General features: G+C 47.0%; 1 protein-coding gene across 1 annotated transcript; it reads left to right on the top strand.

Annotated features, from left to right (window-relative positions):
• The first annotated feature begins 326 nt into the window (after window positions 1–326).
• Window positions 327–25,612, top strand: LOC148111586 (maestro heat-like repeat family member 5). The gene is made up of 27 exons (XM_087880772.1): window positions 327–513; window positions 984–1,404; window positions 2,123–2,259; window positions 3,738–3,833; window positions 4,877–4,993; window positions 5,824–5,946; window positions 6,479–6,628; window positions 7,279–7,398; window positions 7,959–8,038; window positions 8,555–8,690; window positions 9,049–9,144; window positions 10,624–10,728; window positions 11,251–11,386; window positions 15,418–15,536; window positions 15,872–16,021; window positions 16,221–16,375; window positions 17,980–18,127; window positions 19,520–19,671; window positions 20,032–20,169; window positions 20,651–20,765; window positions 21,649–21,792; window positions 22,536–22,712; window positions 23,224–23,373; window positions 23,623–23,748; window positions 24,083–24,185; window positions 25,140–25,205; window positions 25,325–25,612. Exons 2-27 carry the CDS (start codon window positions 1,023–1,025, stop codon window positions 25,486–25,488), a joined length of 3,585 nt encoding a protein of 1,194 aa, XP_087736898.1. The 5' UTR covers window positions 327–513; window positions 984–1,022; the 3' UTR covers window positions 25,489–25,612.
• The last annotated feature ends 633 nt before the right edge of the window (window positions 25,613–26,245 follow it).

The following is a 26,245-nucleotide window of genomic DNA, read 5'->3' as shown; positions in this document are numbered from 1 at the left end:
CTTACTCCCTTACTAATTTGGAATGTTTTAGTCCTATGCTCAGTGGCAGACTTAGCCAATCAAAGAACAAAGTTGATCAGCCTTAATCTTGGTTAGGTTCTTTTGAGATCTAGCACATTGAGGGACACCATCACAGTGGGTCATTCCATAGTGACCCCTAGCTTTGCTCCCCATAATGTCGCTAATGTTATCAAGGGGGTTATCCAGGGGACCCTCCATATCCCATCCCTATTATCTTGGGGAGTAAGAGGCCCCTTGGGTCATGACACCAGCTGTCCCCCATGAGAACATAATGCGGTGATGTCACAGCCCCTGGGGCAGAGATATAAAGGCAGAAGGGATGAGAGGGGAGCTGTGGAGAGTTGAGGAGAGTAGAGGATAGTTGAGTTCAGTTGAGTTGTGTTGAGCAGAGTAGAGCAGAGCAGAGCGGAGGGGAGTGTTCTACTTTGTCAAATACCTCGCTGAAGCCTTTCAACTTTTATTTCTAGTCTGTCTTTCACAGTTACGTTGTTGGTAGGTTGGGCTATAGTTTCTTTTTGCATGCAAAGAACGAGTTAAGCAACTCTGCTTTCTCTCTGCTGCCTGTAATTTCCTTGCCGTCTTCTCTCTTTAGGGGACTTTTAGTTTGGTTGCTGTGCCAAACCAGACAGTTGTAGAGGTACAAAGGAGAGACTCCCAAATTCCTCTGTAGATCAGCAGCTCCTTGGGCAGTCTGAGCTTCTTGACCCAGGAAGAACATGTGATAAATAGAGATAGATAGATAGACAACTAGATAGATAGATAGATAGATAGATAGATAGATAGATAGATAGATGATAGATGATAGATGATAGATGATAGATGATAGATGATAGATAGATAGATAGATAGATAGATAGATGATAGATAGATAGATAGATAGATAGATAGATAGATAGATAGATAGGAGCACCAAGGACCCCTCCTTTCAACCTGGAGTTACAAAACTTCTCCTTTATTGACAGGATCTCCATCCAGTTCAAGAACTCCCTCTTCACGAGAGGATGGACCACATGCTAAAAAAGTTGCCCTTCTTGAAGAAGGAGGACAGCAAGGAGTCCCATCCACAAATTACGAATAATGACCCATGGCAGTGGAACAGTCACTTCTCTGGCTCCCACCCGTCCACTTCTTCGGCCACTCAAAGAACCACGCAGGTCTTGCCCCTTCTTGTAAAGGGTTCCCCAGCTCCAGTGGACATGAGCAAGAAGGTGCAGCCTCCAGCACTGGTGCTGCCAGAATTGGTGCGCAGGACCCCTCTGAGGGCTTCTCAGGGGGAAATGAAGCCTGGCCTCAAAGAGCCCCCTTCCTTGCCAAGGAGGCCCGAGAGGGAAAGGGCTCCGGGGAGAAAAAGCTCTCAAGACACCATCCTTCCCTCATATCCAGGTATAGATGCTACAGGGCTGGGCTACCTATGGAACCAGCCTTGTCCTATCACATCAGCCCACCCCACACAATCCATCCATCCATCCCTCCATCAATCAATCCATCAGGACAGAGCCAGAAGGGACCTTAGAGGTCTTCCTTCTCCAGAGACCAATTGCATTAAGCAATAAGTTTCTCTTCCTACCTTCTAGTGCTTTGGAAAATAAGTTGGCCCCCTCCTCTGTGTGCCAGCCCCTCAAATACTGGAAGACTGCTCTCATGTCACTAGTACACCCTTCCTTCCTTTTCCTAACTACCCAAATCCAAATCCTGCAATCGTCCTTCATCAGGTAGGGACGTTATGGTGCAGACTCCATCAGTCAAAGAGTTTCGACTGTGGGGCCTAGGAAGAGGGTCTTCTCTACTGCTGCCACTGTATTAGGGAACATCTTACCCTCAGAGGTGAGGAAAGACCCCTCCCTCTTAGCCTTTTTCAAAGGCTAGATCTAAATTATAAGATTACAACATCATGAAATTTCAAAGCAATAAAAAATTCCAATTCCATATATAAGATGGTTGTCTAAGGACAGGAAGATCAGGGCCTCGAGACTTATGACACGTTTGACCCCTCCCTCAGGCTCAGCCTGGTGATCCACTACGCACTCCTTGTCTCTCTCTGCTTTGAGAAGGCTTGTCCTGTCGAATTGCCCATCAATCTCTGTCTGTCTCTTCTTCTCAGAACTCTCTGACGAGTCTTTCAAAAATTTATGGGAGAGCAGGAAGCCATTAAAAGGCAGACCCGTCAAAGAAATCTTGGATCTCATGGACGAGAGAGAAATATTAGAGACCATCTTGGACCATCTTCGTCCTTTCCAGGTAAGCAGCTGGGTTTGTGTCGCGGTGGGCCCTGAGGTCCATCGTGGAGAGGGTCCAGAAGCCAGGGCTGCCTCGGTGGAGATCATTTATCCCAAAAGTAGACAAATGTAGTTATGGAGAATTTGCTGAACTAGGGGGTCCTTGCTGGAAGGATCATGGAACGACCATGGAATGATTGCCTCAACCATTTTGGACTCCACCTCAACATCAAGACAGGATACTTAGGGACTGTCACCACCCCTGGAATGCTTCAAATCAATGGAGAAAACCTAAAGAAGGTGGACATTTTTTGGTATCTGGGATCCCACCTCCAATGTCAATGGTGACATCAATGGCGAGGTGAGAGCAAAGGAGAATGCAGCCTGGATACGTTGGCGAGAACTCACCAGTGTGTTACTGGACAGACGAATGGCCACCCATCTTAAATCTAAGACCTACAAGACAACCATCCGCCCTGTTGCACTGTCTGGCACTGAATGCTGGGCAGCAACAACAGGGACCAGAAGCTCTCTGCATGCCACGGAAATGCGAAATGGTCCTGAGTGTGAGAAACAGTCCATTTTTTTCAGTTGTAAACTATCCTTTATAACTTCGAACAGTCAGTAAATAAATGTTCTGACCCAAACACGACAAACCCTCTGAAGTGAACTCAAAGATTCCTTTATGAGGAGAGCCAGCAGCCCCGACAAAAAGTTTCTCTCTCACCACAGGCTAACAAGTCCATCCGGCAGGGAGAAGAATCGTTGTCTGCCACATCTATTCATCTCCGCCCCCTGCCTTTTATCCCCAGAGCTAGGGAGGGGCTTCGCTAGCAGTGGTGGCTCGTCTGTCCCAAGGACCGGCCCATAGATTTCCACTGCTCTCCTCTCCTCTGCCTTCTGTGTATCCGCGCGTCAGGCACTGGACCCAGATGTTCCTCCTCTTCCTCATCCACCTCCAGACCTGCGGTCTGTTGACTCACCATCTGAGGGCTGACGGATGGCCCAGGCTCCTCCTCTGTCTCTCTCTCTGCCAGCCCCATTCCCTCTTCCCCCTCGGAGCTCTCAGGTTGCCTTGATGCTGGCCCTGACTCCCACGCCTCCTCCTCCTCCTCCTCCTCCTCCTCCTCCTCCTCCTCCTCCTCCTCCTCCTCCTCCTCCTCCTCCTCCTCCTCCTCCTCCTCCTCCTCCTCTGATTCGGCTGCTGGAGGGCCACAACAATAAATGGTGATAAATCAAGTTCTCACAATTTGTGGCAGAGATTTTCCAACCGTTCATCTCAAAAGCTGCCTCTGCTCCAGCTGATACAATCCGGATGTTCCTTGTTACGTGCTTCGTGTCTGTCCCAGCTAGAAAAGTCAAATTACTTATAATATGCATCCAGACGCAGAAGGGAAACCAATCCTCCCCTTGGAAACACACAGAAAGCTGTTCCTTCCTCTGCTCCTTCACTTTCTCACAACTTCTTTTTTGTTGTTCTTGTTGTTGTTGGCAAAGCAGATTCCTTCAGACCACAAACTGCCCAGGAGGAAAACAAGCGCATTGCCGCCCATCGACCAGAAGCAAAGCACGTCCCAGGTCTTGTCTAAAGACAAGGTAAATATGCGGAGGTTTTACACTTTTAGGGCCGCAGTTATCTTAGATGCAACATCAGAAGAGGACAGCTTGCCATGGCCAACTCACCGTGGCTGCCCACGAGCCACAGCAGACTCACCGCGGGTTAATTCAACCATTCCGTTCTCTCCAATAATGTTAAAAATCATTTTAACATTTGTCGTTTATGTTTCATTTGTCCCTCCTTTGAGGCCTCCTTTCTTTGACGCTTCTGTTCCACCATTTCCTCGATATTAGACAGACAATGAATAATAGAACTACAGACTTGGAAGGGGGCCTTGGAGGTCTTCTAGTCCAACCCCCTACTGAAGGAGGAAACCCTTTCCCATTTCAGGCAAACGGTTGTCCAATCTCTTCTTAAAAGCTTCCAGTGATGCAACACCCACAACTTCTGGAGGCAAACTGTTCCACTGGTTAATTGTTCTCACTGTTTGGAAGTTTCTCCTTGGTTCTAGATTGGTTCTCTCCTTGATAAGTTTCCATCCATTGTTTCTTGTCTTGCCTTCGGGTGCTTTGGAGAATAGGCTGACCCCCTCCTCTTTTTGGCAACCCTTGAGGTATTGGAACCCTGCTATTAGTGTAACTCTTGTTCCCTGGTGAGTTGGCCACGGCAAGTAGGCCATGGCTAGTTGGCCATGGTTAGTTGGCCAAGCCAAGAGGGCCATGGCAAGTTGTCCCAATCCACCACGGAGAGCTAATGCATGTAAAAAGATGAAGCTGCCAGATCTCCACAGAAACCATAAAGGATCTCAGGACGGCCAAACAGAGAATCAGCAAAGGGCACCTATGGGGATGGGGGAGGGGGGTTAAAGTAGCTTTTCAAGAAGAAGAAGAAAGTCAAAATGGCAATTATTGACTTATTAGATTCGTATGCTGCCCATCTCCCCAATCAGGTCACCCAGGACCAGTTTCCGTGTGCTTGACCACACGGAGTCCTTTTCTGATCCTAATTTCTCCTATATTTCCTTTTCCTGGCCGTTTGGTGGAGCTCCCTAGGACTCACGGACTCTTTTTCCCACCTTCAGATTAGCCTCTACAAATATTATGGCGTTAAACTGCGAAACTCAACACAGAAGGACCTGGTGACGGAACAGCTCCAAAGCCTTCTAAGTTTTTCACTCCAGGAAGAAACAGACCGAGAGGTGAGTGGCAGTGGGATGCCTGCGGGGGCTGAGACCTCCATCTTTGTGGGGTCCTTGGGGCTCTCTGAGCTTGGATGTTTTCTTGCAGACGTTTAGTGACCCAACTAGGTCACCTCATCAGTGCCAGAAGAGAACAGGTTTTGCAGAATAGAGGTGAAGGGAGGAGGAGGAGGAGGAGGAGAATTGTGGGGTCCTTGGTGCTCTCTTAACTTGGTTGTTTTCCTGTAGATGTTTCATGACCCAGCTAGGTAACATCATCAGTGCTAGAAGAGAATGGGGGTTACAGAGAGGAGGAGGAGGAGGAGGACTGTGGGGTCCTTGGTGCTCTCTGTGCTTGGTTGTTTTGTTGCAGACATTTCATTACCCAGCTAGGTAATTTCATCAGTGCTAGAAGGGCCTGGGGTTTGCAGAGAGGAGGAGGAGCAGGAGGTGGAGAAGGGGAGGAGAAAGCGGAAGGTAAAGACAAAGGGTTAGGTGCAAATAAGAGCCTTGGTGGTGCAGCGGACTAAAATGCTGTTAAGTAGCACTTAGCTGCCAGCTGCCGGCAATTACTGTGAGTTCAAATCTCACCAGGCTCAAGGTTGACTCAACCTTCCATCCTTCCGAGGTAGGTAAAATGAGGACCCTGATTGTGGGGGCAATAAGCTGACTTTGTATTAAAAAGAACACCGCTTTGGGGGGGGGAAGCCCTACTAAGCAGGTCTATACAAAAGTATGAAGGCTATTGCTTAACGCATTGTAAGCCGCCCTGAGTCTCCGGAGAAGGGCGGCATATAAATCGAACCTATAAATCAATAAATGTCCTAATTCACAAACATCGCTTTGCCTAGGGAATCTCGGAATCCATTCGAATGGCATCCTTTTGCCACCTGCCTGAGATTCTGGTGGCCCTGGAGGAGGCTGGCCAGTTCAGGCAGACAAAAGGACCGTTTGCAGTAGAAGCCCCCATTGAGGTAAGACCAGGGATGGGGTTGCAAGGTCTGAAACTCAGTGCAGAAGGAGGCTGGGGGATTCTGGGAAGGAGAGTCCAATGTGCTTAGAAGGACTTAGGCTCCAGGCTGTCAGGTCTCCTCAGATTGGTCATAGATCTCGTAGATGTAGGTGGTGCTGAAATTCTCCATCTCCATCTCCTGGAGAACTATTTTATAAGGCTAGAGAAGATTAGGAGCTGCCCCAACAAACACCTCGAGTAGACCCAAAGGTGCTTTTTCCAAAGGCTTGGGCTTGGTTTTTTCCTGAAGACATTTCGCTTCTCATCCAAAAAGCTTCTTCTCTTTTGACCCAAGTCAGACCTGAAGAAGCTTCTGGGATGAGAAGCGAAACCTCTTCAAGGAAAAACAAAGTCCAGTTGCCTTTGAAAAAGCCCCTTTGGGGCAACCGTGACCTGGATGACTAAGAAGCTCCATCAGTTTCCATCCATTGCTTCTTGTCTTGTCTTCTGGTGCTTTGGGAAAGAGTTTGACCCCCTCGTCTTTGGACTGACAGGACTCACAGACTCTCTCCGAGAGATGGATTCGGACCACATTAATACTCTGCTATGGCCAGGCAGTCCTGGGAGCGCAAGTAGAGGACATGATGCCTTTCCTGGACAACATTGTCTCAGAAATACTCTATCAGTATTCCAGCATGAAAAAGGTAGGCAGGTTTCCACCCTCTACTTCTCTTAATGCTGAGTTTAATCACAAGAACAATTATAATCCGGAGTCCTTAGCTTGTTTGATTTCTTAAAGACATTTCATGACCCAACTAGCATGTTGTGGGAGAGGAGGAGGAGGAGGAGGAGGAGGAGGAGGAGGAGGAGGAGGAGGAGGAGGAGGAGGAGGAGGAGGAGGAGGAGGAGGGGGAGGAGGAGGAGGAGGAGGAGGAGGAGAATCTATGGTCTTGTTGCATTTATTATCCTCAAGGCAGCGCTCCTGCATTACACTCTTTCTTCCTTTCCACACAACAACTCTGTGACGTGTTTTGGATTGAGACTGGCCCCAACTCACCTAGCTGGCTCTCGTGCCTAGGGCGGGACTTGAACTCACAGTCTCCTGGTGATTGGCCCAAAGACAGCTGGCCCTTTTCCCTAAGGAGGAACTAGAACTCACCATCTCCTGGTGATGGGCGCAAAGTCTCTCAGCTGCCTTTCATCCTAAAGTGGGACTAGAACCCAGAGTGTCCAGTGATGTTTTGATTGGGGGCCCCCAGAGTTCAACCAAAGACAATCGGCTACGTAAAGGTTTCAGTAAATAAATACATCCTCTTCCTTCTGGTTTCTTTTCATTCCCACTGGGGTTTTCCAGGACGAAGGGCTGAAGAAAGCCTTCATGAGGTCCATCATCATGATCACCAAAGCTGTTGCCAACAGCAGGAGGCAAGACCTCGATTTGCCCCAGAAACAGGAACTGGTCACAAACATCGTTGTAAGTGGGGAGAGGGGGGGAGGCAGGTGCTCCTGGGCGTCTTTCTTTTTGGAAGTGAATTTGAACCGAATTGAATGCCAATCAATGGAGCCTGAAAGGTTTTGTTGCTAAGTGGGACATTTGTTAAGGGAATTCTGCCCATTGTACGACCTGTCTTGCCACCGTTGTTAGCCGAATCATTTTCGTTCAGTTAATCGCACGGCTGTTAAGGGAATCTGGCTTCCCAATTTTATATAGGTCATCAAGAGGCCACAGTTGCCCACCCCTGACTTAAATCATGGTCACGGGACACTGCAAACTGCCATCAATGCAAGCTGGTGGCCAAGTGACCGAAATGGGGTCACAGGATCGCTGAGGAAGGGGCGCCTCTCGGAACTTGGCATCTGGGTCATAAGTAGTCCTGAAGAGATCCCTCAAAACTTTAAATGGTGGCTAAGTGACCAGTTGTAAGCTGGGGACTTCCTGTGTCAACCAGAAAAAGCGTAGGGCTGGGAAGAGGGCCAGCTGGAGGGTGGCCATATCTCAGGTTCTTTCTTAGATGGGTTTCCTTCTCTTTTCAGGAAGTCATTGAAGATGAGCCCGCGAGACCCTTGTCCATCGAAAATCTCCATCAAGCGATCATCACCATCACCTGCATGAGGTATGTACCTGCCAAGAGACAGAGAGAGAGAGAGAGAGACAGAGAGAGAGAGAGAGACAGAGGAAGGAGGGAGGGAGAGAGAGAGAAATCCTGCATCCTGTTTTGGTCACCACAATATAAAAAAGATGTTGAGACTCTAGAAAGAGTGCAGGGAAGAGCAACCAGGATGATGAGGGGAGTTCTGATATTTGAGGGGCTCTCAGAGAGAGGAGGGGGTCAACTTCCCCTCCAAAGTAGCTGAGAGCATGATGAGAAGCGATGTATGGAAGCTTATCAAAGAGAGATCCAGGAGAAATTTCCTGACACCGAGAACAATCCATCAGTGGAACAGTTTGCCTCCAGAAGTTGGGGGTGCTCCATCCCTCGAGGTTTTCAAGAAAAGAGGGGACAACCATATGACTGGGATGGTTTAAGGACCATCAAGCAAGGGTTGGAGTAGAAGACCTCCGAGGTCCCTTTTAGCCTAATGAGTCTATGATCTTCTCACCCTCCTCCTCTTTTCTCGTCTTTCATCAGCCGTATGAAGCCCCCCTTGAACTCCGAGATGAGGTCTAAAGTGGTGAGAAAAAGCATCCAGAAGGTGTTTTCCTTGCCGGCTTACCTGGTGACAAAACTGAACGTGAACGGCCCAGGACAACCAGCTCAAACTCAGGTGAGCAGTCCAGATGGAGCCAAGCCATCTGAGATCCACCTGGAAATAAGCATGATTCAAAATCTCCTCCAAAACTCTGGATCCATCCATCGAGCCCAATGTCCTTTTGTTTCTCGTGTTCAGCCGAGAAAGCATTTCCTCCAACTCTGGAAGAAAAACCAGCCCTGCAAGACGGGCCACTCCGTTGATTGCAGAAGGGTGGACTTCAACTCCCAGAAGTCCGTGGCTGGCTCAGGATTGTTGGGCGTTGCAGTCCACCAGTCGTCCTAAAAGGGCCATAAGTTCCCCAGCCCTGGATTTCTTCCTCTTTCTTCCTTTACACCACTTCTTCCTTTAGATATTCTTTTTCTCCTTCTAGGATTTTTATGACCAGATGGTGACCACCTGCAACACCATGCTCACCGCCTTGCTGTCCGAGGCTCCCAATTTGGATTCCCTGCAGGATGTCTTGACGGTAAAGAGTGATTCTTTCTCGGGGTTGGTCAGCCAGATGTTTAGGCTGGATTTGGCGATTCTGTCCAGCTGTCGAGCCCCTCCCAAGGACCCGGGATAGGCAAATGTGGCTGTTGGGTGGACAACTCGTCCCATGGGACAATTCAACCATTCAATTGAACTCATTTCAATAGTTAAAAAATGATGTTCATTTTTGTCATTTACATTTGTTTTGTCCCTCCTCTGGCATCTTTTCACTAATGATTCTATTCCACTATTTCTCTGATATTCGTGTCTCTCTTGTCCCACGGCAAGGAGGAAGGGAGGGAGGGAGGGAGGAGATGATAATAAGAGTGAGGGAGGGTCTCAGGGAAGTCCACAGGTGCCCCTGACACGAGAGACGTTGAGCTGGCCACTCCCACCTCGGCCACGCCCCCCTCGAGGTCAAACACAACCTTGATTCGGCCCTCCATGAAATCGAGTTTGACACCCCTGTCATAGAGCCTCGCAGCTGTTCCGAGTAAAGCTGCCTTCTGCAATTGACCGATGCAGATTATGTTGATGCCGATGGGATTCATTTTAGCAACAGAAATTTTGGACTCATTGTGGTCATAAGTCGAGGACTACCTGTATTTGTGATGGTTGCAGCATCCTGGGGGGGGGGGTGTCACCTGAACACCATTGGCGAACTGCCCAACTGGCTTCCGACAAGCCAAAGTCTACGGGGAAAGCGAGATTCGGCTAATGACTGCATTATTCACTTAAGGACCACAGGGATTCGTTCAACCCTGGCAAAAAAAGGTCGTAAAGCCAGTCACAAGTCGCCTAACATCCACCTTGGTAAGCCACCCAAATTCTGGTCGTAAGTCAAGGACTACTTATACAGGAAGTCCTCGACATACAGCCATTCATTTAGTGACCGAGCTGGGATGCTGCAACCGTCATAAAGATGAGTCATTGGCCAAGTGTTCAAATTTTGATCACGTGACCATAGGGATGCTGCAATGGTCATAAGTGTGAAGAATAGTCGTAAGTCCCTTTTTCAGTGCCATTGTAACTTTGAACAGTGACTAAATACTAATAGCACTTAGACTTACATACCGCTTCACCGTGGTTTACAACCTCTCTAAATGAGTACCCAGGTTCTTGTCCTATCTGGGTCCTCATTTGACCGACCTGGTAAGGACGGAAAGCTGAGTCAACCTGGAGCCGATCAGGATGGAACTGCTGAACTTCTGGCAGTTGGCAGAATTAGCCTGCAATACTGCGTTCTAACCACTGTGCCACCACGGCTCTAAATGAACTGTTGTAAGACTAGTTGTATTCCAGAAATCTTCAATTGCTACTCTAGTTTTCAGTCTAAAATAGACCTCAATTGACCAATGTCTCAAATTTGTTGAGCTCCTTAGATTTTCTCCCCAGTCCTGGCAACTTCTGTGGCTCTTCCAACTGTGAATCACAAATTCTTCCTTTCCTCCTCCTCCTTTGTTTTTCCTGGCAGCACATTAATCCCTGGATTGAATCTCCCAAGAGACACGAGAGAGAGAGGGCCATCAAGAGCATCAGACACCTCCTGAAGTTCGTTTCTGAAAACGTCAATTTCGACGTAAGTCACCGTTTGGGATGCGCAGTGAGATGTTTTCAAAGAAAGGAAGAAAAAGAAGAAAGTCCTGCTGCCTTTTGGAAAAAGCATCTTTGGGATGTGACCAGGAGGATATAAGGAGTCCCGCTTGATGAAGGGGTTGGAGGAGAAAACCTCCACAGTCCCTTCCAGCAATTGAGGTTCTGGGATTCTAAGGTTCTAAGATTCAGAGATTCAGAGATTCAAAGATTGTATGATTTAGAAATTCAAAGATTCTATGATTCTAAGATTCTATTATTCAAAGATTCTAGGATTCACTGCTTTTATGAATCTATGACTATGATTCTAGTCTTCTAAGATTCAAATATTGGATAATTCTAAAATTCTAAGATTTTATGTTTCTAAGATTCTGTGATTCTAGAATTCTAAAAGGTCGGATTCTAGGATTCTGTGGTGCTATGGTTCCTATGCTCTGATTTCAGTTGGCTGAAACCTTCATGAGCCCCCCTTCTCATCTTTCCCCTCCTTTTTGCTTCCTTTCATTAGCCCACAGGTGACTTTTTTTTGCTGGGACAGCTGGTGGCTTTGCTGGGCCTGCACGTTGGCGACACCAGCAAAGAAGTTGGCCAGACGTCCGCAGAGGCCGCCTACCACCTCCACCACCTCATCATGAGCAAAATGGGTGAGAAAGTTGGACTCCAAGGGCTGCCAGGAGCCCAGGGATGCGCACTGCCCAGGAGAGCACTGGGTGGCACAGCTTGTGGCGTGACCAAGACCCCGGTTGTTTGCCTGGGCAGAGATGCCTGGAATTGGCCGCTGGTATTGGCACCTCTCAGGGCCAGGGGTCATTTGAAGACTGAGTTTCTCACGTTAAGTGGATCCGTTAGGCCAGTGGTCGGCAAACTCATTAGTCAACAGAGCCAAATATCAACAGTACAACGATTGAAATTTCTTTGGAGAGCCAAATCGGTTAAACTTAAACTAGATAGGTAGGTACATTGTTATTAACTTAATTAGGGTACTCCTAAACTGGCCTTTGCTAAGAACGTCCTCAATCTGATGGAGGTACGTTCGCTGAGGTCGACCCCTTCCATCTCTCCCATCCACACTCGTCCTGTATACTTCTTTTGTCTATCTCCTTTCGTTCATCCTCTTTATATGTCCAAACCATCTCCTCGACACTACATCTTCTTTCACTCCACAACATTCCCTAAAATTAACTTAATAAACTTTACTTAAAGTTTTAAGTCTTAGTTAAACTATAGGTACGTTGAATAAAACTTGATCTCATACTTAACAACGATATTATTTATTGATAAAATTAAATTCCTTACAATTGACCTTACAATATCCATAAAATTAAATCATGACAATGACTGCCAAACACTAATGTGAACAATGGCCTTGCATCTCCTTGGAAAGTTTGAGTAAGTCAGGTTTGTATGTTGTTTTTAATTTTAGGCACGATTCCAGGTTCTCATCAATAAGACAACTTCTCAATTTACTCTTGATAAGGTTCATGCTTGAAAATGATTGTTCGCATAACTATGTAGACCCGAATAAGGAAAAAACAGCAAACGCTATTTTTTTCAGTTGATGATATGAGTCAGGAATACTATTCCGGGTGTTAAAAATCATCATATCTTCCTTCTCCGGGTCTTTCAAAGCAGACCACTTGTGCTGTGAACTAAGTTCACATTTATTTTTCTCCAATATTTCTGTATCAGCACAAAGACGTTCAAATTTCGAGCTCCACAATTCTTTGTTTTTGAAATCCAGCAATTGCATTTCAAAGTTGCCAATGTCAATATTAAAGGGAGAAACATTTAATTCTGTTACAGTAGCATTAAGAGGCTTTTTAACAAAGGCTAACGTCGCTTTGCTGTTTCTGAATTCCTGAAACCTGTTGAGAAAAGCTTCCCTCATATTTAAAAGTGTTGTTTTGAAATAGCAAATGTCAATATCAGAATTATTTTCTTGGCGATGTTTCAACAGGCTTGGAAAGTGAATCGAAGTTTCTCTTTCAAAATCTTGAGCAAAAAGAGATCATTGGTTTTCGAATGAAATAACTTCTTCTAACATCGAAAAAATGGTGTTTCCTTTCCCCTGTAGTTTACGATTAAGCTGATTCAGATGAGACGTAATGTAACGTAATACTCAATTACAGCTTTGCTATGTCCTCTCCACGTGTTTGACCTTTGAGTGGCAATAATCCTAAAATTTCTTCTTTAGGACCTGTAGATGAAATAAATCGTACAAAAAGTGAAACTTGAGCTGTATCATTTATGTCACAAGACTCGTCAACTGCTATTGATAAAGCTGAAACCAATTTAAGATCTTCGACTTGCTGGTTGGTTATATTCGAAGACATTTTGACTGTTCTGTCTTTCACTGTTTTAGCAGACAATGGTAACTCTTTAATTTTTTTTAGAATATCGGCTTTGTTCTTAAAATCCCGAAATAGCTCTTCGGATGCATTTATAAAACAACTTTTTATGTATTCGCCGTCTGTATATGGTTTTCCTCTCTTAGCAATCTTTTGACTAACCACAAAACTTGCAATATTAACATTGTTGGAAGATTGAATCCAGTAATTAAATACAGAACTTGATTTTTCTTGACTCTTCTGAAGTTCCTCAACTGCTTTCTTCCTTGCATCACCAACAGGATATTTACTACTGAATGGCATGTGTTTAGTTTTAAAGTGTCTCTCCAAATTTGATTTCTTGTTATGCACCAATTTTTCCTGACAAATAAGACAGGTCGGAAGGCCATTTAAGTTTTGAACAAACGCGAAAGTCTCGGTCCATTCAACTTTAAATTCATGGTTTTCGTCTTCCGTTTTTCTTTGCTTCTTCTTTGTAGCCATGTCAAACAGGGCACCTAAAAAAATGTTTCATTTTATAATAATAAAGCCACCAACACAAAATAATTACAATTCTTAAATTGATGACAAAAATACCTGTAGGATTTGCAGCTGGTTGGAAAAATACAGGTAACTTTATGCTCCGAGTAGTTACTTTTGTCACCCGCGCGTGATTTGCGGATGCGACTAGCACTAACCACTGCACAAGGAGATTGCTGACTGACTGGCTCACTCAACTCGTGCATGAATCGCGTGCACCTCTCCCACGCTGCGTATCCCATGGCCCACCTGCGCCGCGTCTCCCGTCTCCCGTCTCTCGCCCGCAAGACACCCCCACTTCTTCTAACGCCACTTCTTCAGAATAGACTCGCCCAGGCCGAAAACCGACTTCTGCGCATGGGCCACGAAGTTTCAATCACAGTGTGCGTGCGCGCCCGCAGGTGGTATTTTGTGGAAGAGCCACACTCAAGGGGCCAAAGAGCCGCATGTGGCTCGCGAGCTGCAGTTTGCCGACCACAGAGTTAGGCTAGGCATCTGCCATCAGCCAGCATGGGCTTGTGAGTCTTGGCACATGGATTGGGTCTTAGCGTGTTTTGCAAAGCCACCTTTTAGTCATTGGATGGCTGCATGTATTGCAGGGAGCCAGAAAACAGGTTAACCAAGTTACGGGTTGAGTGGGCATTGTTAAGGAAAGAGCTAAAGAGGGTTTATAATTGCAATACATTATTTGTTAATTTTATAGTTTCAACCCCATTTTACGTGTCTTCTAATTTTTAATTGGGAGCCGTCCACAATCGGTTGAAAGACAGGCACTTATATCAATGGTTTACCTAAAGAAAAGGATTGGTTAAATTTGGCTAGTTAAAAGCTTAACCCAGTGGCAACTTTAAGCCATGTGGATTTCAATGCCCAGAATTCCCCAGGCAGCACACAATCAATTCACAACCTAATGCTTCATTTGCACATCAGACCAAGGTAGTCTGGGTTAAATCCGGTTAGATTCATTCATTCGTTTGTTCATTCGTTTGTTGGTTCATTCCTTCATTCCTTCATTTATGTAATTTGTCTCTTATGTAGCCCTATATTTCCCCTCCATTTACAGTCCCATCTATTGTGTTAACCTAGAAAAGGGGTTACAGGTAGTCCTTGACTTACAACAATTCATTTAGTGACCATTCAAAGTTTAACCGGCACTGAAAAAAGTGACTTGTGATTGTCTTTCACACTTACGACCGTTGCAGCATCCCCATGCTCACGGGATCAAAATCTGGACACTTGGCCACTGACTCCGATTTATGACGGTCGCAGTGTCCCAGGGTCATGTGATCCCTTTTGTGACCTTCTGCCAAACAAAGTCAATGGGGAAGACGGATTCACTTAACAACCGGGTTGCTAACTTAACTGCTGCGGCAATTCACTTAACCAGGTTGGCAAGAAAAAAAATCGCAACCTGAGGCAAAACTCGCTTCATAACTGTCTTGCTTAGGACTCAATTGTGGCCGTAATAAGTCGAGGACTGCCTGTAATTGGACCACTAAAGAGGTCATTGTACCTGTTTCGTTCCTGATCAGTGAGATAAGAGAAAGGGGGGGGCAGAGAAAGAGGGAGCGAGGGGGGAGGAGGAGGACTGGTGTCTCTGAGCTTTGTTGTTTTCTTGTGAAGGTTTCATGACCCAACTAGGTAACGAGAAAACCACCGAGCCCAGAGAGCACCAGGGACCCCTCAGGTCAGCCCTGAGCTACAGATCTTCTCTTCTGTTGGAACGACTAAACCGGCCGTCAGACGAAGGATGTTCAGAAGTTCCGAATGCCAAAATCTGACCTTCTCTTGTTTTCCTCCCTCCAAAGCCAAAGAAATGGATGAGAAACCTAGAAACAAGAAGGGGAAGGTCGTCACTTGGCTGAGGGAAGACTTCTCCTTTTCGGGCCCAACAATATTTTATAATAACGTCTCCAAAATGGCTACGGTACGTTTTCGTTCAGCATTTTGCCTGGCTTCTTATTGACCTTCCTTTCTCTCCTCCTCTTGACCTGGAGATACTCAAAAAAGTCAATATCACAGTGGGGACGGCAGGCTCCAAAGGCCGGAGGGTGGATATCCAACCCCCACAATGTCTAGGAGCAGGCGATCTCGGCTGCCATGTTGGCTTCTTTCACCCACATCCTAATATCACGTGGTGGATGTCATGGAATACGGCCTGCCTCTCTACATGGGGTGCTGTCCCCAGATACGGGTCAAAGTCTCTGGCTTGTCAAAACCCTGATGCATCTCTTCATGGTCTCCTTTTCTTCTTTCCGATAGGCCTTTGGCGAGCATCTGAGCCCGTCTCAAATAAACGACCTGATCTTAAAAGCCCTGGCAGCTCTGACACACCTGGACAAAAACATTTCACACACTGCGGGACTCCTGCTCAATTCGTTCTTGGAAGAATGTGGGATGGACATGGAGGAGGTAAGAAAATGGCAGGGTTTGGAGCAAAAGGGATAGAGGAGATTTTGTAGAAAAGAAAGATGAGAATGGGTGAGACCTTGTTGACTTGGTGACAACACTTCAGCTGGATTTAAGAAGGCTAGGGTTGGATGGAGACCACCAGGTAATCTTAGGGCTGTTGAGAAAGTTGGTCATCCCTTGGATTTCTCTTTTGCCATAGCTGCCCATGATCCTCAAGGAGATCTACCGACGTCTCCTGAAGATCTTGGACCCTGCCACCAAACAACAAACGCTAAAGGCAGTGTGTCACCTGGCGTCCAAACGGGTGAACAAAGTCGTGGATATTCTCCTCGAGTGCTCGGTGGCGTGCGATGGGTAAGAAGAACCTCAAGGAGATGTGCCTCCTGTTTTCTTGTACTCTACAGAGATTCTCAACCATTTGCGATAGGGGTGAATATCTGTAGCTTGGGGTGGGCAGGTCATGTGCTGATTGGGGGGGAGGTTGCATTGGGTTGGTTGAGGGCCAGTGCAGTCGCTGGTTGGCTGTGCAGTCGATCTGAATTCTGAGAGCTTCCTAGGCTGGTTGTCTCCACCATCCAGGTCATGATTGTCCCAAAGGTGCTTTTCCAAAAGGCAGCTGGACCTCCTTGGTTTTTTAACTTTCTTGGTCGCCACACTGTAGAAACAATGCAGAGACTCTGAAAGAGTGCAGAGAAGAGCAACGAAGATGATTAGTGAACCGGAGCCTAAAACATATGAAGAAGAGTTGCAGGAATTGGGTCTCTCTAGTTCAATGAAGGGAAGGATTGAGGGGGGACAGGATAGCAGTGTTCTGATATCTGAGGGGCTGCCACAAAGAGGAGGGGGTCAACCTATTTTCCAAACCACCTGAGGGCAGGACAAGAAGCAAAGGGTGGAGACGAATCAAAGAGAGAAGCAACCTACAATGTGCAGAACTTTCCTAGCAGTGCAAACAATTAACCAGTGGAACAACTTGCCTCCAGAAGTTGTGGGTGCACCATCACTGGAGGTTTTCAAGAAGAGATTGGACAGCCATTTGTCTGAAATGGGATAAGATTTCCTGCCTGAGAAGCGGTTTGGAGTACAAGACCTCCAAGGCAGGGGTGAAATCCTCTGGTTTGGTCTGGTTCGCCCGAACCGATAGTAATAATTGCTACTGTTTGCCCGAACCGGTAGTAAGAAAAAACGCTTTAAAACGTACGACAATCAGCTGTGCCGGGCAATGTCGGAACCTTTTTGTAATTTCTAATTTCAGCATTTTTTTACTACCAGTCAGCTGTGAGAAAATCAGCTGTGCCTGATTGTCTGTGAGGTTCCTGTTTGTTGCAGGGGCCATTTTGTGTAAAGTCCAGCTGCTTCTGCATTGTATGTGAGTCAGTTGTGTAGCTTTTGTGTTACTTTTGTGTAAAGTGTGATCGTTTGCTTTTGAGCTCTCTGTGATTCAGTGAGGTTCTGCATTGTGTGTGAATCAGTTGTGCAGCCACGCCCACCCGGACACATAACCACCAAGCCACGGCCGCCTGGTCATATGACCACCAAGAAACGGCCACCCGGTCACATGCCCACCAACCAACGCCCACAGAACCGGTTGGGAACATTTTTGAATTTCACCACTGCTCCAAGGTCCCTTCCAACTCGGTCCTTCTGTGAAAAGCACCTTTGGGTTAATTCTGTAGACACACTGCTCCTAGAAACCTCCCCTCCCTTGACCAGTTCTGGGTTCTCTGGCACTTCCGGTGGCGCAGAGGCCCTCCTTTGAATGGCTCCTAGACAAACGGTTGCAAGTCGAGAACTACCTGTAGCTATATCTTTTTCCATGCCTTAAAGCAGTTCATTTGGCCATCGGTTCTCTAACCCTTTCTTCCGTTGGGGGGGTTAATCTATCTGGAATGGCCGTCTCTTTGAAAATGGGGAAAGAATCTGATTTTTTTCCCCAATCCATTTTTCCACCTGCACAGAAGTGCCAGGGAACTGTGGAGGGCGCTGGCTGCAGACCCCTATGCTAACCTGAAGATCATGAAGCCCCTCCTCAAAAGGCTTGATGACCACGATCCCAGCACCGAAGCTATTGGGAGGGGAACAAGCAAATCCATCATGCCCATTGCGGTAAGCCCTCAACCGGTGGCTCTCCTTTCCTGAGATCTGCAGGTGGGCCAGGCCTGAGGAAAGGGGGAAGGGGCTGAGCAGAAGAGTCACCCTCGGGGGTCTCCTCATCAGGAGCAGGCACGCCCTGGCTGGAGGGAGGCAGAGGGCAAACTGGTGGGGGCTGAAATCGGAGCAAAATTTGACGTAAGCCCCCCTTCCCCCCAAAGTGCCCCATTGAAAGTAGAGGCATCTGTGGGCTTCCTCACCAGAACAGCTTTGATATTCATCCATCCATCCATTCATCCACCCATTCATCCAGCCAGCCAGCCAGCCAGCTCTATCATCTATCCACCCATCCATCCATCGGTTCATCTATTCATTAATCCATTCATTCATGTATCCGTTCATTGATTTATTCGTTTATTCATACATTCCTTCATTTATTCATTCCTTTACTCATCCAATCATTCATAATTCAATTGATTCCTTTATTCATTTCTTACGTTATTTCTTACAGAAATAACTAAAAAAGAGTTTGATTTAAGAAAATACATGATAGGAACCGACAAAGGCAAACACCCAACGGAGGACTTTGTGTCATATCTTATTTTAAATATTCTTAATCTGTATTTTTATTATGTGTTATATTGTTTTATTACATTGTTGTAAACTTCCCAGTGTCAGATTGCTCAGATGGCCGGTGGAGAAATTTAATTAATTAAGACCAATAGATTTGTAGTCCAGGTTTGAACTGTGGGGTCCTTGGTGCTTACTGAGCTTGGTGGTTTTCTTGCAGATGTTTCCCGACCCAACCAGTCTAACCCTACCTCTAAGCCTAACTCTTCCAGCACTGATGATGTTACCTAGCTGGGTCATGAAACATCTGCCACAAAAAAACACACGCTCAGACAGCACCCAGGGCCCCTCCAAGGACCCCTAAGAGGTGGAGAGTCAAGAGCCCACTTAGGAATGAAGACAAACAGAGAAACGTGAGGTTACCGATCTCTTTGTCCCCAGTTCTGTCTCACTTGTGCTACTCGTTGTCTCCCTTTTGTCCTGTATCTACACCCCACTGGCCTCTCAAAGTCTGGAGGGGGTGTAGAATGGGAGTTTCAGAAGTCCCACTTCTAGCAACCTTTTGCTCCGTGTCTCAGACATGGACATTCCTGGCTCAGCTTTCATGGACATGAGGATTTTTTTCTCTCTCTGGGCACAATGAGAATGTATCTGCCGAACAAAACTCTGCATTGGCGACAAGAAGGGCATCCAGCCAGGAAAGCCTCAGCTCCATTCAGTTGCCCAGACTCCACCCCGCAAGGGATTAGGGGGTCGTTAAAAGAAGAAATAGATGATGATGAGGAATCTAAGTAACCTGATGAGCCCGAGCTGACTCTCCTCTCCTCCTGTTTCTAGGCCACCAATGCGCTCTCCTTCCTCCTCTCGCTTCCTGAGGCAGCAACCATTGTCCAGCATAAGTTCTCCAGCCTGCTCCTGGCGCTCGTGACGCACATCTATTTTCTGCTGGGAGCAGGCAAGAGCGGGTCAGAACAGACCTACCATCTGGGGTAAGGAATCTCCTGGGCCCAATCTGGATCCTTTCTCCATTTCTGCAAAGCTCAGGAAACAGTCGTTAAGTGAACTTTGTCCCATTTTGCAACCTTTCTTGCCAGAGTGGTTAAGTGAATCATTGCACTGGTTAAGTCCCATGGTCGTTAAGTGAATCTGGCTTCCCCGTTGACTTTGCTTGTCAGAAGGTCCCAAAAGGGGATCGCGTGACTCTGAGACACTGCGACCGTCATAAATATGGGTCAGTTGCCGAGAGTCTGAATTCTGACCACATGACCATAGGGATACTGTAACGGTCGGAAGTGCAGGGGGATCAGCTGAATGATTGGCACCAACTCTTCTGCCTTTGTTTCATTTAGCAACGCAGTCAAAGCCGTCAAACACCTCATCTTGCGCACCGGCTATCAGGAGGAGTTCAAGGACTTAGATATGGTTCAATGTTGGGCGATGCTGATGAGTCCTGAAAGTGTGTTTGAAGGCATTTTCCACCTGGTCCGGTAAGAAATTAAAAGTCAAAAGAGCTTGGCTACGAGGGGCAGTGGGTGAGAGAGGGAGGGGAGGCAGAGGGAGAGGAGGAAGAAGAAGAGGCAGAGAGATAGGGGGAAGGGGAGAGAGAGGGAAGGGGAGAGGGAGAGGGGAGAGGGGAGAGGGAGAGAAAGAGGGAGAGAAAGAGGGAGAGAGACACACAGAAGGCAAAAGTGAGAGAGAGGAAAGATTAGAGGGGAGGAGAGGGAGGGGAGAGGGAGAGGGAGGGGAGAGGGAGAGGGAGAAAGAGAGAGGGAGGGTGAGAGAGAGAGAGGGAGGGTGAGAGAGAGAGGAAGGGGAGAGGGAGAGAGGGAGGGTGAGAAATTCTCTAAATGGAGTAATTCATTGAGTAATTCATTTATCGATCATTCAGCTCATGATTTCTCTAGCTTGGTGATTTTCTTCTCCCTAACCAGCAGATCTTGTCTGATCTCTCCATATTTATTCTCTTAGGATCTTGTTCAACTACTCGAAACATGAGCTGAAGGTCATGCTCCGACAGGCTGAGACCTACGTGCGCCACCCCGATTTAAGACACAAAACCATTGGGATGGTTTTCTTTTCGGAGGTGAGGAGACCTTGAGATGCACCCCAACCTTCTGGAGCTCAAGGAAAGTTGCCCAGGGTTCAACAGAACTTTATGGTTAGAAACTAGAAGTTGTGGGTTCTCCATCACTGGAGGTCTTGAAGAAGAAACTAGACAGCCATTTGTCTGACATGGTAGAGGGTCTCCTGCTTCACCAGGGGGTTGGGCTAGAAGACCTCCAAGGTCTCCTGGTATTCTGTTAATCAGTGGAATGGCTTGCCTCCAGAAGTTGTGGGAGGGAGGGAGGGAGGGAGGAAGGAAGGAAGGAGATTGAGGGAGGGAGGATGGGAGGAAGGGAGGAAGGAAGACTCAATGACCCCAAATTCCTTTTACTTTTTGCATTATTTTTTGTATTCTTGCAACTATCATTTACACTACCTATCAGACAGTCACAAAAGGGATGACGTAAGCTCGAAACACTGCGACCGTCATATATATATATATTTATATGCCGCCATTCTCCCGAGGGACTGAGGGCGGCTTACAAAAACAATATCCAATACAAATCACAATAAATTAAAATCAACAACCCAATTAAAACAATTTAAAATTATAACAATGTACACCCATAACGGATCAGTTAAGTTGACGAAAGAGCCACATCTCCAACTCAAATATGGACCGGCAAGTACCCAAATTTTGATCACATGACCATGAGGATGCTACCATGGTCATAATTCTGAAAAATGGACGTATCTCTTTTGTCAGTGCCGTTGTGACTTTCAGCGGTCACTAACCGAGGACTGTGTTTATTTTCTTTTTCTCTCCCCTTAATGGCTGAAAGTGGCATCTTTAGTCGAGGCTCTCAGGGAAGTTCTCTTCCTTGGCTTGGCTAACGCTCCATATCTCCACTCTTCTTCTTCAGCTGCTGTTTCACCCGGAAATTTGCCAATTCTTTGTCATCCAAGACATCCTCCAGGTGCTGAAGGAATGGATGACCCAGCCATATCCGCTGATACAGACTTTCAGCGTTAGAGGACTGGGGAACCTCATCCAACACCCGTTTGAGGTAAGAGATGGGGGGCAGAAAGGGAGTGGCTTCCAAGGTAGTAGCAGGTGTGACCTCGCTCTCTGGGAAGTCTACAAGGCTGGGAAGGATAGAAGAAGGAGAAGAAGAAGGCAACCAGCAGAAAGAGGACAGCTAGAGTGGTGTCTCTTCTACAAAGATGGCTGCAACCCTGGAAGATCTGAAGGTGCAAGTAGAGGCCAGATCCTCTTGGAGGACATTTGTCTGAAATGGTATAGGGGTTCTGGCTTGAGCAGGGGTTGGACTCGAAGACCTCCAAGGTCCCTTCCATCTCTGGTATTCTGTTAAGGACCAGGGGAGACCTGAGAGCAGTCTTCCAGTATTTGAAGGGCTGCCCCAAAGAAGAGGGGGTCAACCTATTCTCCAAAGCCCCTGAAAGCAGAACGAGAAGCAGCGGAAGGGAACTAATGAAGGAGAGAAACAACCTGGAACTAAGGAGAAATTTCCTGACCCTGAGAACAATTCATCCTTGGAACAACTTCCCTCCAGAAGTTATGGGTGCTCCATCACTGGAGCTTTTCAAGAAGAGTTTAGATAACCATTTGTCCAGCAGAGTCTAGGGTCTCCTGCTTGAGCAGGGGGTTGGACTAGAAGACCTCCAAGTTCCTTTTCAACCCTCTTCTTCTATGCTCTGTGGCCTTCTCTTGCGTTTGGCATGATCGCTGTGAGACTCAGAGAACTCCAGTGACCGTTTAATTGCTCGTTTCTTTCCCTGCTTCCTCCAGAAGAACATCTTGGAACCCCTCTTGATGCCAGTGCTAAACTGCGCTTGTCACGAACAGAAGACCTTGGCAAAAGAAGCTATAAGGACGCTGCATTTCCTCCTCAGGAACCTCGATATCAAAACCCATGCGGTGAAGGCAGTCAACCTCATTCCGCTCCTTCTGAAACATTTTCATGATGTAAGTCAACCAAATCATAACAAACTGGTTTTCCACCTCTCTCTCCCTCCCTCCCTCCCTCCCTCCCTCTCTCCCCCTCCTCACTCCCTTCCTCCCTCTCTCTCTCTCTCTTTCTCTCTCTCTCTCTCCCTCCTTCCTCCCTCCTTCCCTCCCTCCCTCCTGCACTCCCTTTCATTCTCCCTCTCCCTCTATCTCTCTCTTTCTCCCATAAAGATGGGAGAAAGTCCAGAAGGAGCTGCTAAGATTGAACAACTCTGGTCTAGATCAGGATTTCTCAACCTTGGCAACTTTAAGAGGTGAGGACTTCAACTCCCAGAACTCTCCAGGCAGCATACTGGAGTTGGGCTCCCCATCTTTGGGGCAACCATGACCTGGATGATTGACCATCTCCATGGACATTGAACTGGGAATAGGTGTGCTCTGAACTTGTGTGTTCTCCTGCAAACTTCAAGAAACTTCTGCATGGCTATTCTGCTATTGGAGGGACTAACCTGTCTCTCTTCCTTCGTAGGACGACATCGAACTGAGGAATACCTCCATCACCATTTTTGGCATGCTCCTGAAAGGACTGAAGGAGTTACGGAACAGTAATATGGCCGAAAACATCCTGAACAGCCTTATTCCCCTCCTCATACAACTGTCAAATGATCGGACGAAAGAGGTGAGTTGAAGGGCTGGCTAACCTGAGCTCCTGCTCTGATCATGCTACCTTCACAGAGACCACTCTGTACCCCCATCTTCACTCAGAGCAACGGGGTTGTACCACGTGGACACTCTGGAGAATGCAAAGACATTGTAGACAATCCTGAAGTTGTGGGGTCCTTGGTGCTCCCTGAACTTGGTTGTTTCCTTGAAGACCTTTCATGACCCAACTAGGTGACAGGATCTCCCTCTTTCCTCCCTCGGCCAGGTCTCCAGGAAGACCCTCGACTCCTGCGTGTCCTTTATGAACTGGGGGGGCTTTCCCAGCAACTTGTTTGACTATGAAATGTACACCAGTCTTCATAGCATGTACTCCAACATCTGCTACGTGGTTGTAAGTAGGAGCCAAGCTGGCCTGTTTTCTTCCAGATTAGAGTAAACTAACCGTTTATTTCTTTATTTTGCCCTGCATTTCTTATTTTGATAAATAGTTCAAGACGGTGGGCATCCCTAATACTTCTTCTTTTCTTCACAACAACCCTGTGAGGTGGGTTGCCCTGAGAGAGAGGGACTGCACCAAAGTCACCCAGCTGGCCATCGTGACTAAGGAGGGACTAGAACTCCCAAAGTCACCCAGCTGGCTTTGACCAAGAAAGCAGCCCCTTGGTTAAAAAAAAAAAAGGAAGCTCTATAGTTCATTGGCTTCTTTGTTGCCTTGTTTTCCCCAGATGAATAAATGCAAGCAAAACCTTCCTGCGATGTTGGATCAGATGCTGGGATTCCTGAGGAGCCGGAACTCTTCCCATCGCGAGGCAGCTGCCCTCTTAATTGGTAATCACCAATGCCAACTCTGGAAGGAGGGCAGGAAAACCCAAGACAGGCGGGCGGCCTTGTCACCAAAAGAATCTATGCAGAATTAAGCCATGTCGCTTAATCAGACTGGAAGCTGCTCTTATACCGTGTGGCTTCTCCGGAACGGCTACGATCGCGCAACAGTTTCTCAGGCAGTTCCTGCCCTCTTTCTTAAGGGTATCGCTGCCGTTGTTAAGTTAGCCACATGGTTGTTAAGTGAATCTGGCTTCCTCCCGGATTTGGCTCAGCCGAAGATCGCAAAAAGTGATCTTTGACCCCCAAGACACTGTAAGCGTCATAAATACGAGTCGGTTTGCCAAGCATCCGGATTTTGATCTTGATGTGGCAACGCTTCTAAGTGTGAAAAGCAGTCGTAAGTTCCTTTTTTCAGTGCCATTGTAACTTTGAATGGTCACTAAATGAACTGTTAGAAGTCGAGGACTACCTGGCCTGTATCCCTCTCTCTTGTATAGGCAAACCCACAGCCGTGGCTTTTTCTCTGGAAATATTTCCAGCTGGCCTCCCATTCTAGTATTAACTGGATTCAAGGCTGCTTAGATTTTTTTCCAAGATGATGGTTGTTTGCACAGTCCTAGAACATAAAGTAATAGAGTTGGAAGGGACCTTAGAGGTCTTCTAGTCCAACCCCCTGCTAAAGCAGGAGACCCGATTCCATTTCAGACCAGTGGCTGTCCAATCTCTTCTTTAATCTCTTCTTGAAAGCCTCCAGTGAGGCCTGGAGACAAAAACAGAGGAAGAACGGCTACCCCTCGTCCTTCTTATTATTAGACAGACCCAATCCCTGGAACCATCCCGTAAAGTCCCAAAGCGACTCTTCCAAGTGGAAACCAATGAATGGCGCGTTTCTTTCCTGAATCAGTCAATTTAGCCGTCTCTGTTAACCCCACCAACGTTTTCTTTTTACGTGCCCAGGCTGCTGCGCGCAATACATGCAACCGGAAGTGATGACTTCCAAACAAATGAAAGAAGTTTTCCTGGGTGAGTTTCAAAGTTCCCTCGCTTGAAACAAGGAGTTTTTCTCCAGAAGCTCTGTCGCTGATCAGGGCTGGTTCTCACGGTTGATCCCGGAAATCCTTTGTTTTCTGGATTCGTTTCAGGTCTCCAGGATCTGCAAGGCGATTCCGAAGCCTCAGTGGCTCAGGCTGCAGCTGACTCAATGCAAGAAATCTTTCGGCAGTGTGGCCATCTGATCAAGCCGGGTCTTGTTAGTAGTCAACTCCTCTCCAAAGGCATCAGGAGGGTCTCCGAGACCAAGCAATAATAGTTTCATAGTTTCATAGTTTCCATTATTGTCATGGCACCTCATAGAATGAAACTAAGTGCCATCCTCACTGTATATTATACTTTTTAAAAACCCTATAAAAATAAAACAAAAACACACTTCCTTCACATTGTATGCAATTGAATTAAAAAACCCTCGTATTGTATTAATATTGCACTGTACGTAGAATTGTATAGTTACTGCTCTGGGATAGAAGCTGTTTTTCAGCCTATTTGTCCTTGTTTTTATTGTCCTGTACCGTCTGCCAGATGGTAATAGTTCAAAAAGAGGGGGGCCCAGGATGAAATGGATCCTTAAGGATGCTTTGAACTTTCTAAAGCCAGCGGGAGCCATAAAGCTCTTCCAAAGTGGGGAAGGGGCAACCCATGACCCTCTGGGCACCTGCCTTCCAGCTGGTCTTTGGGGAAAGCGAGGAAGCGTGAAGATAATTCTTACATCGCGAAGGACCACGAAGGAACGTCGCAGAAAGAAGACCTGGCAGGGAGATTGTGGAAACAGGCCCTGGAGACAGACAGAACAATTTAATGTCAGAGAGAGGAGAAGGTTCCACGAGAAGGTCACAGAGCCACAGGTGCTATTGGAGAAGGGTGGTAGCAACCATCAACCATCGATGATATCTGGAACATCTCCACTCTTGCTCGTCTTCCAACAGAAATAGGAACGCCTAGAGTAGGGCAGATGCAGAGAGCTGAACACTCCGTGGGGGGAGATCTAATGTCCTCCAAAAAGATGCTCA

Source organism: Pantherophis guttatus, chromosome 18 (genome assembly GCF_059756535.1).
Source record: "Pantherophis guttatus breed Tessera chromosome 18, ASM5975653v1, whole genome shotgun sequence".
NCBI classification, from domain to species: domain Eukaryota; kingdom Metazoa; phylum Chordata; class Lepidosauria; order Squamata; family Colubridae; genus Pantherophis; species Pantherophis guttatus.
The sequence above is the reverse complement of the archived record's forward strand: the minus strand, read 5'-3'. Positions and strand labels throughout refer to the sequence as shown.

What these genes read in the sequence shown, in the direction of transcription:
- LOC148111586 (XM_087880772.1), top strand. Translation starts at nt 1,023, where the DNA reads ATGGACCACATGCTAAAAAAGTTGCCCTTCTTGAAGAAGGAGGACAGC. An exon ending in CTGAAAACGTCAATTTCGAC is followed by an intron (nt 10,729 to 11,250) that starts GTAAGTCACCGT and finishes TCCTTTCATTAG; the next exon opens with CCCACAGGTGACTTTTTTTT. An exon ending in CAAATGATCGGACGAAAGAG is followed by an intron (nt 23,374 to 23,622) that starts GTGAGTTGAAGG and finishes TCCCTCGGCCAG; the next exon opens with GTCTCCAGGAAGACCCTCGA.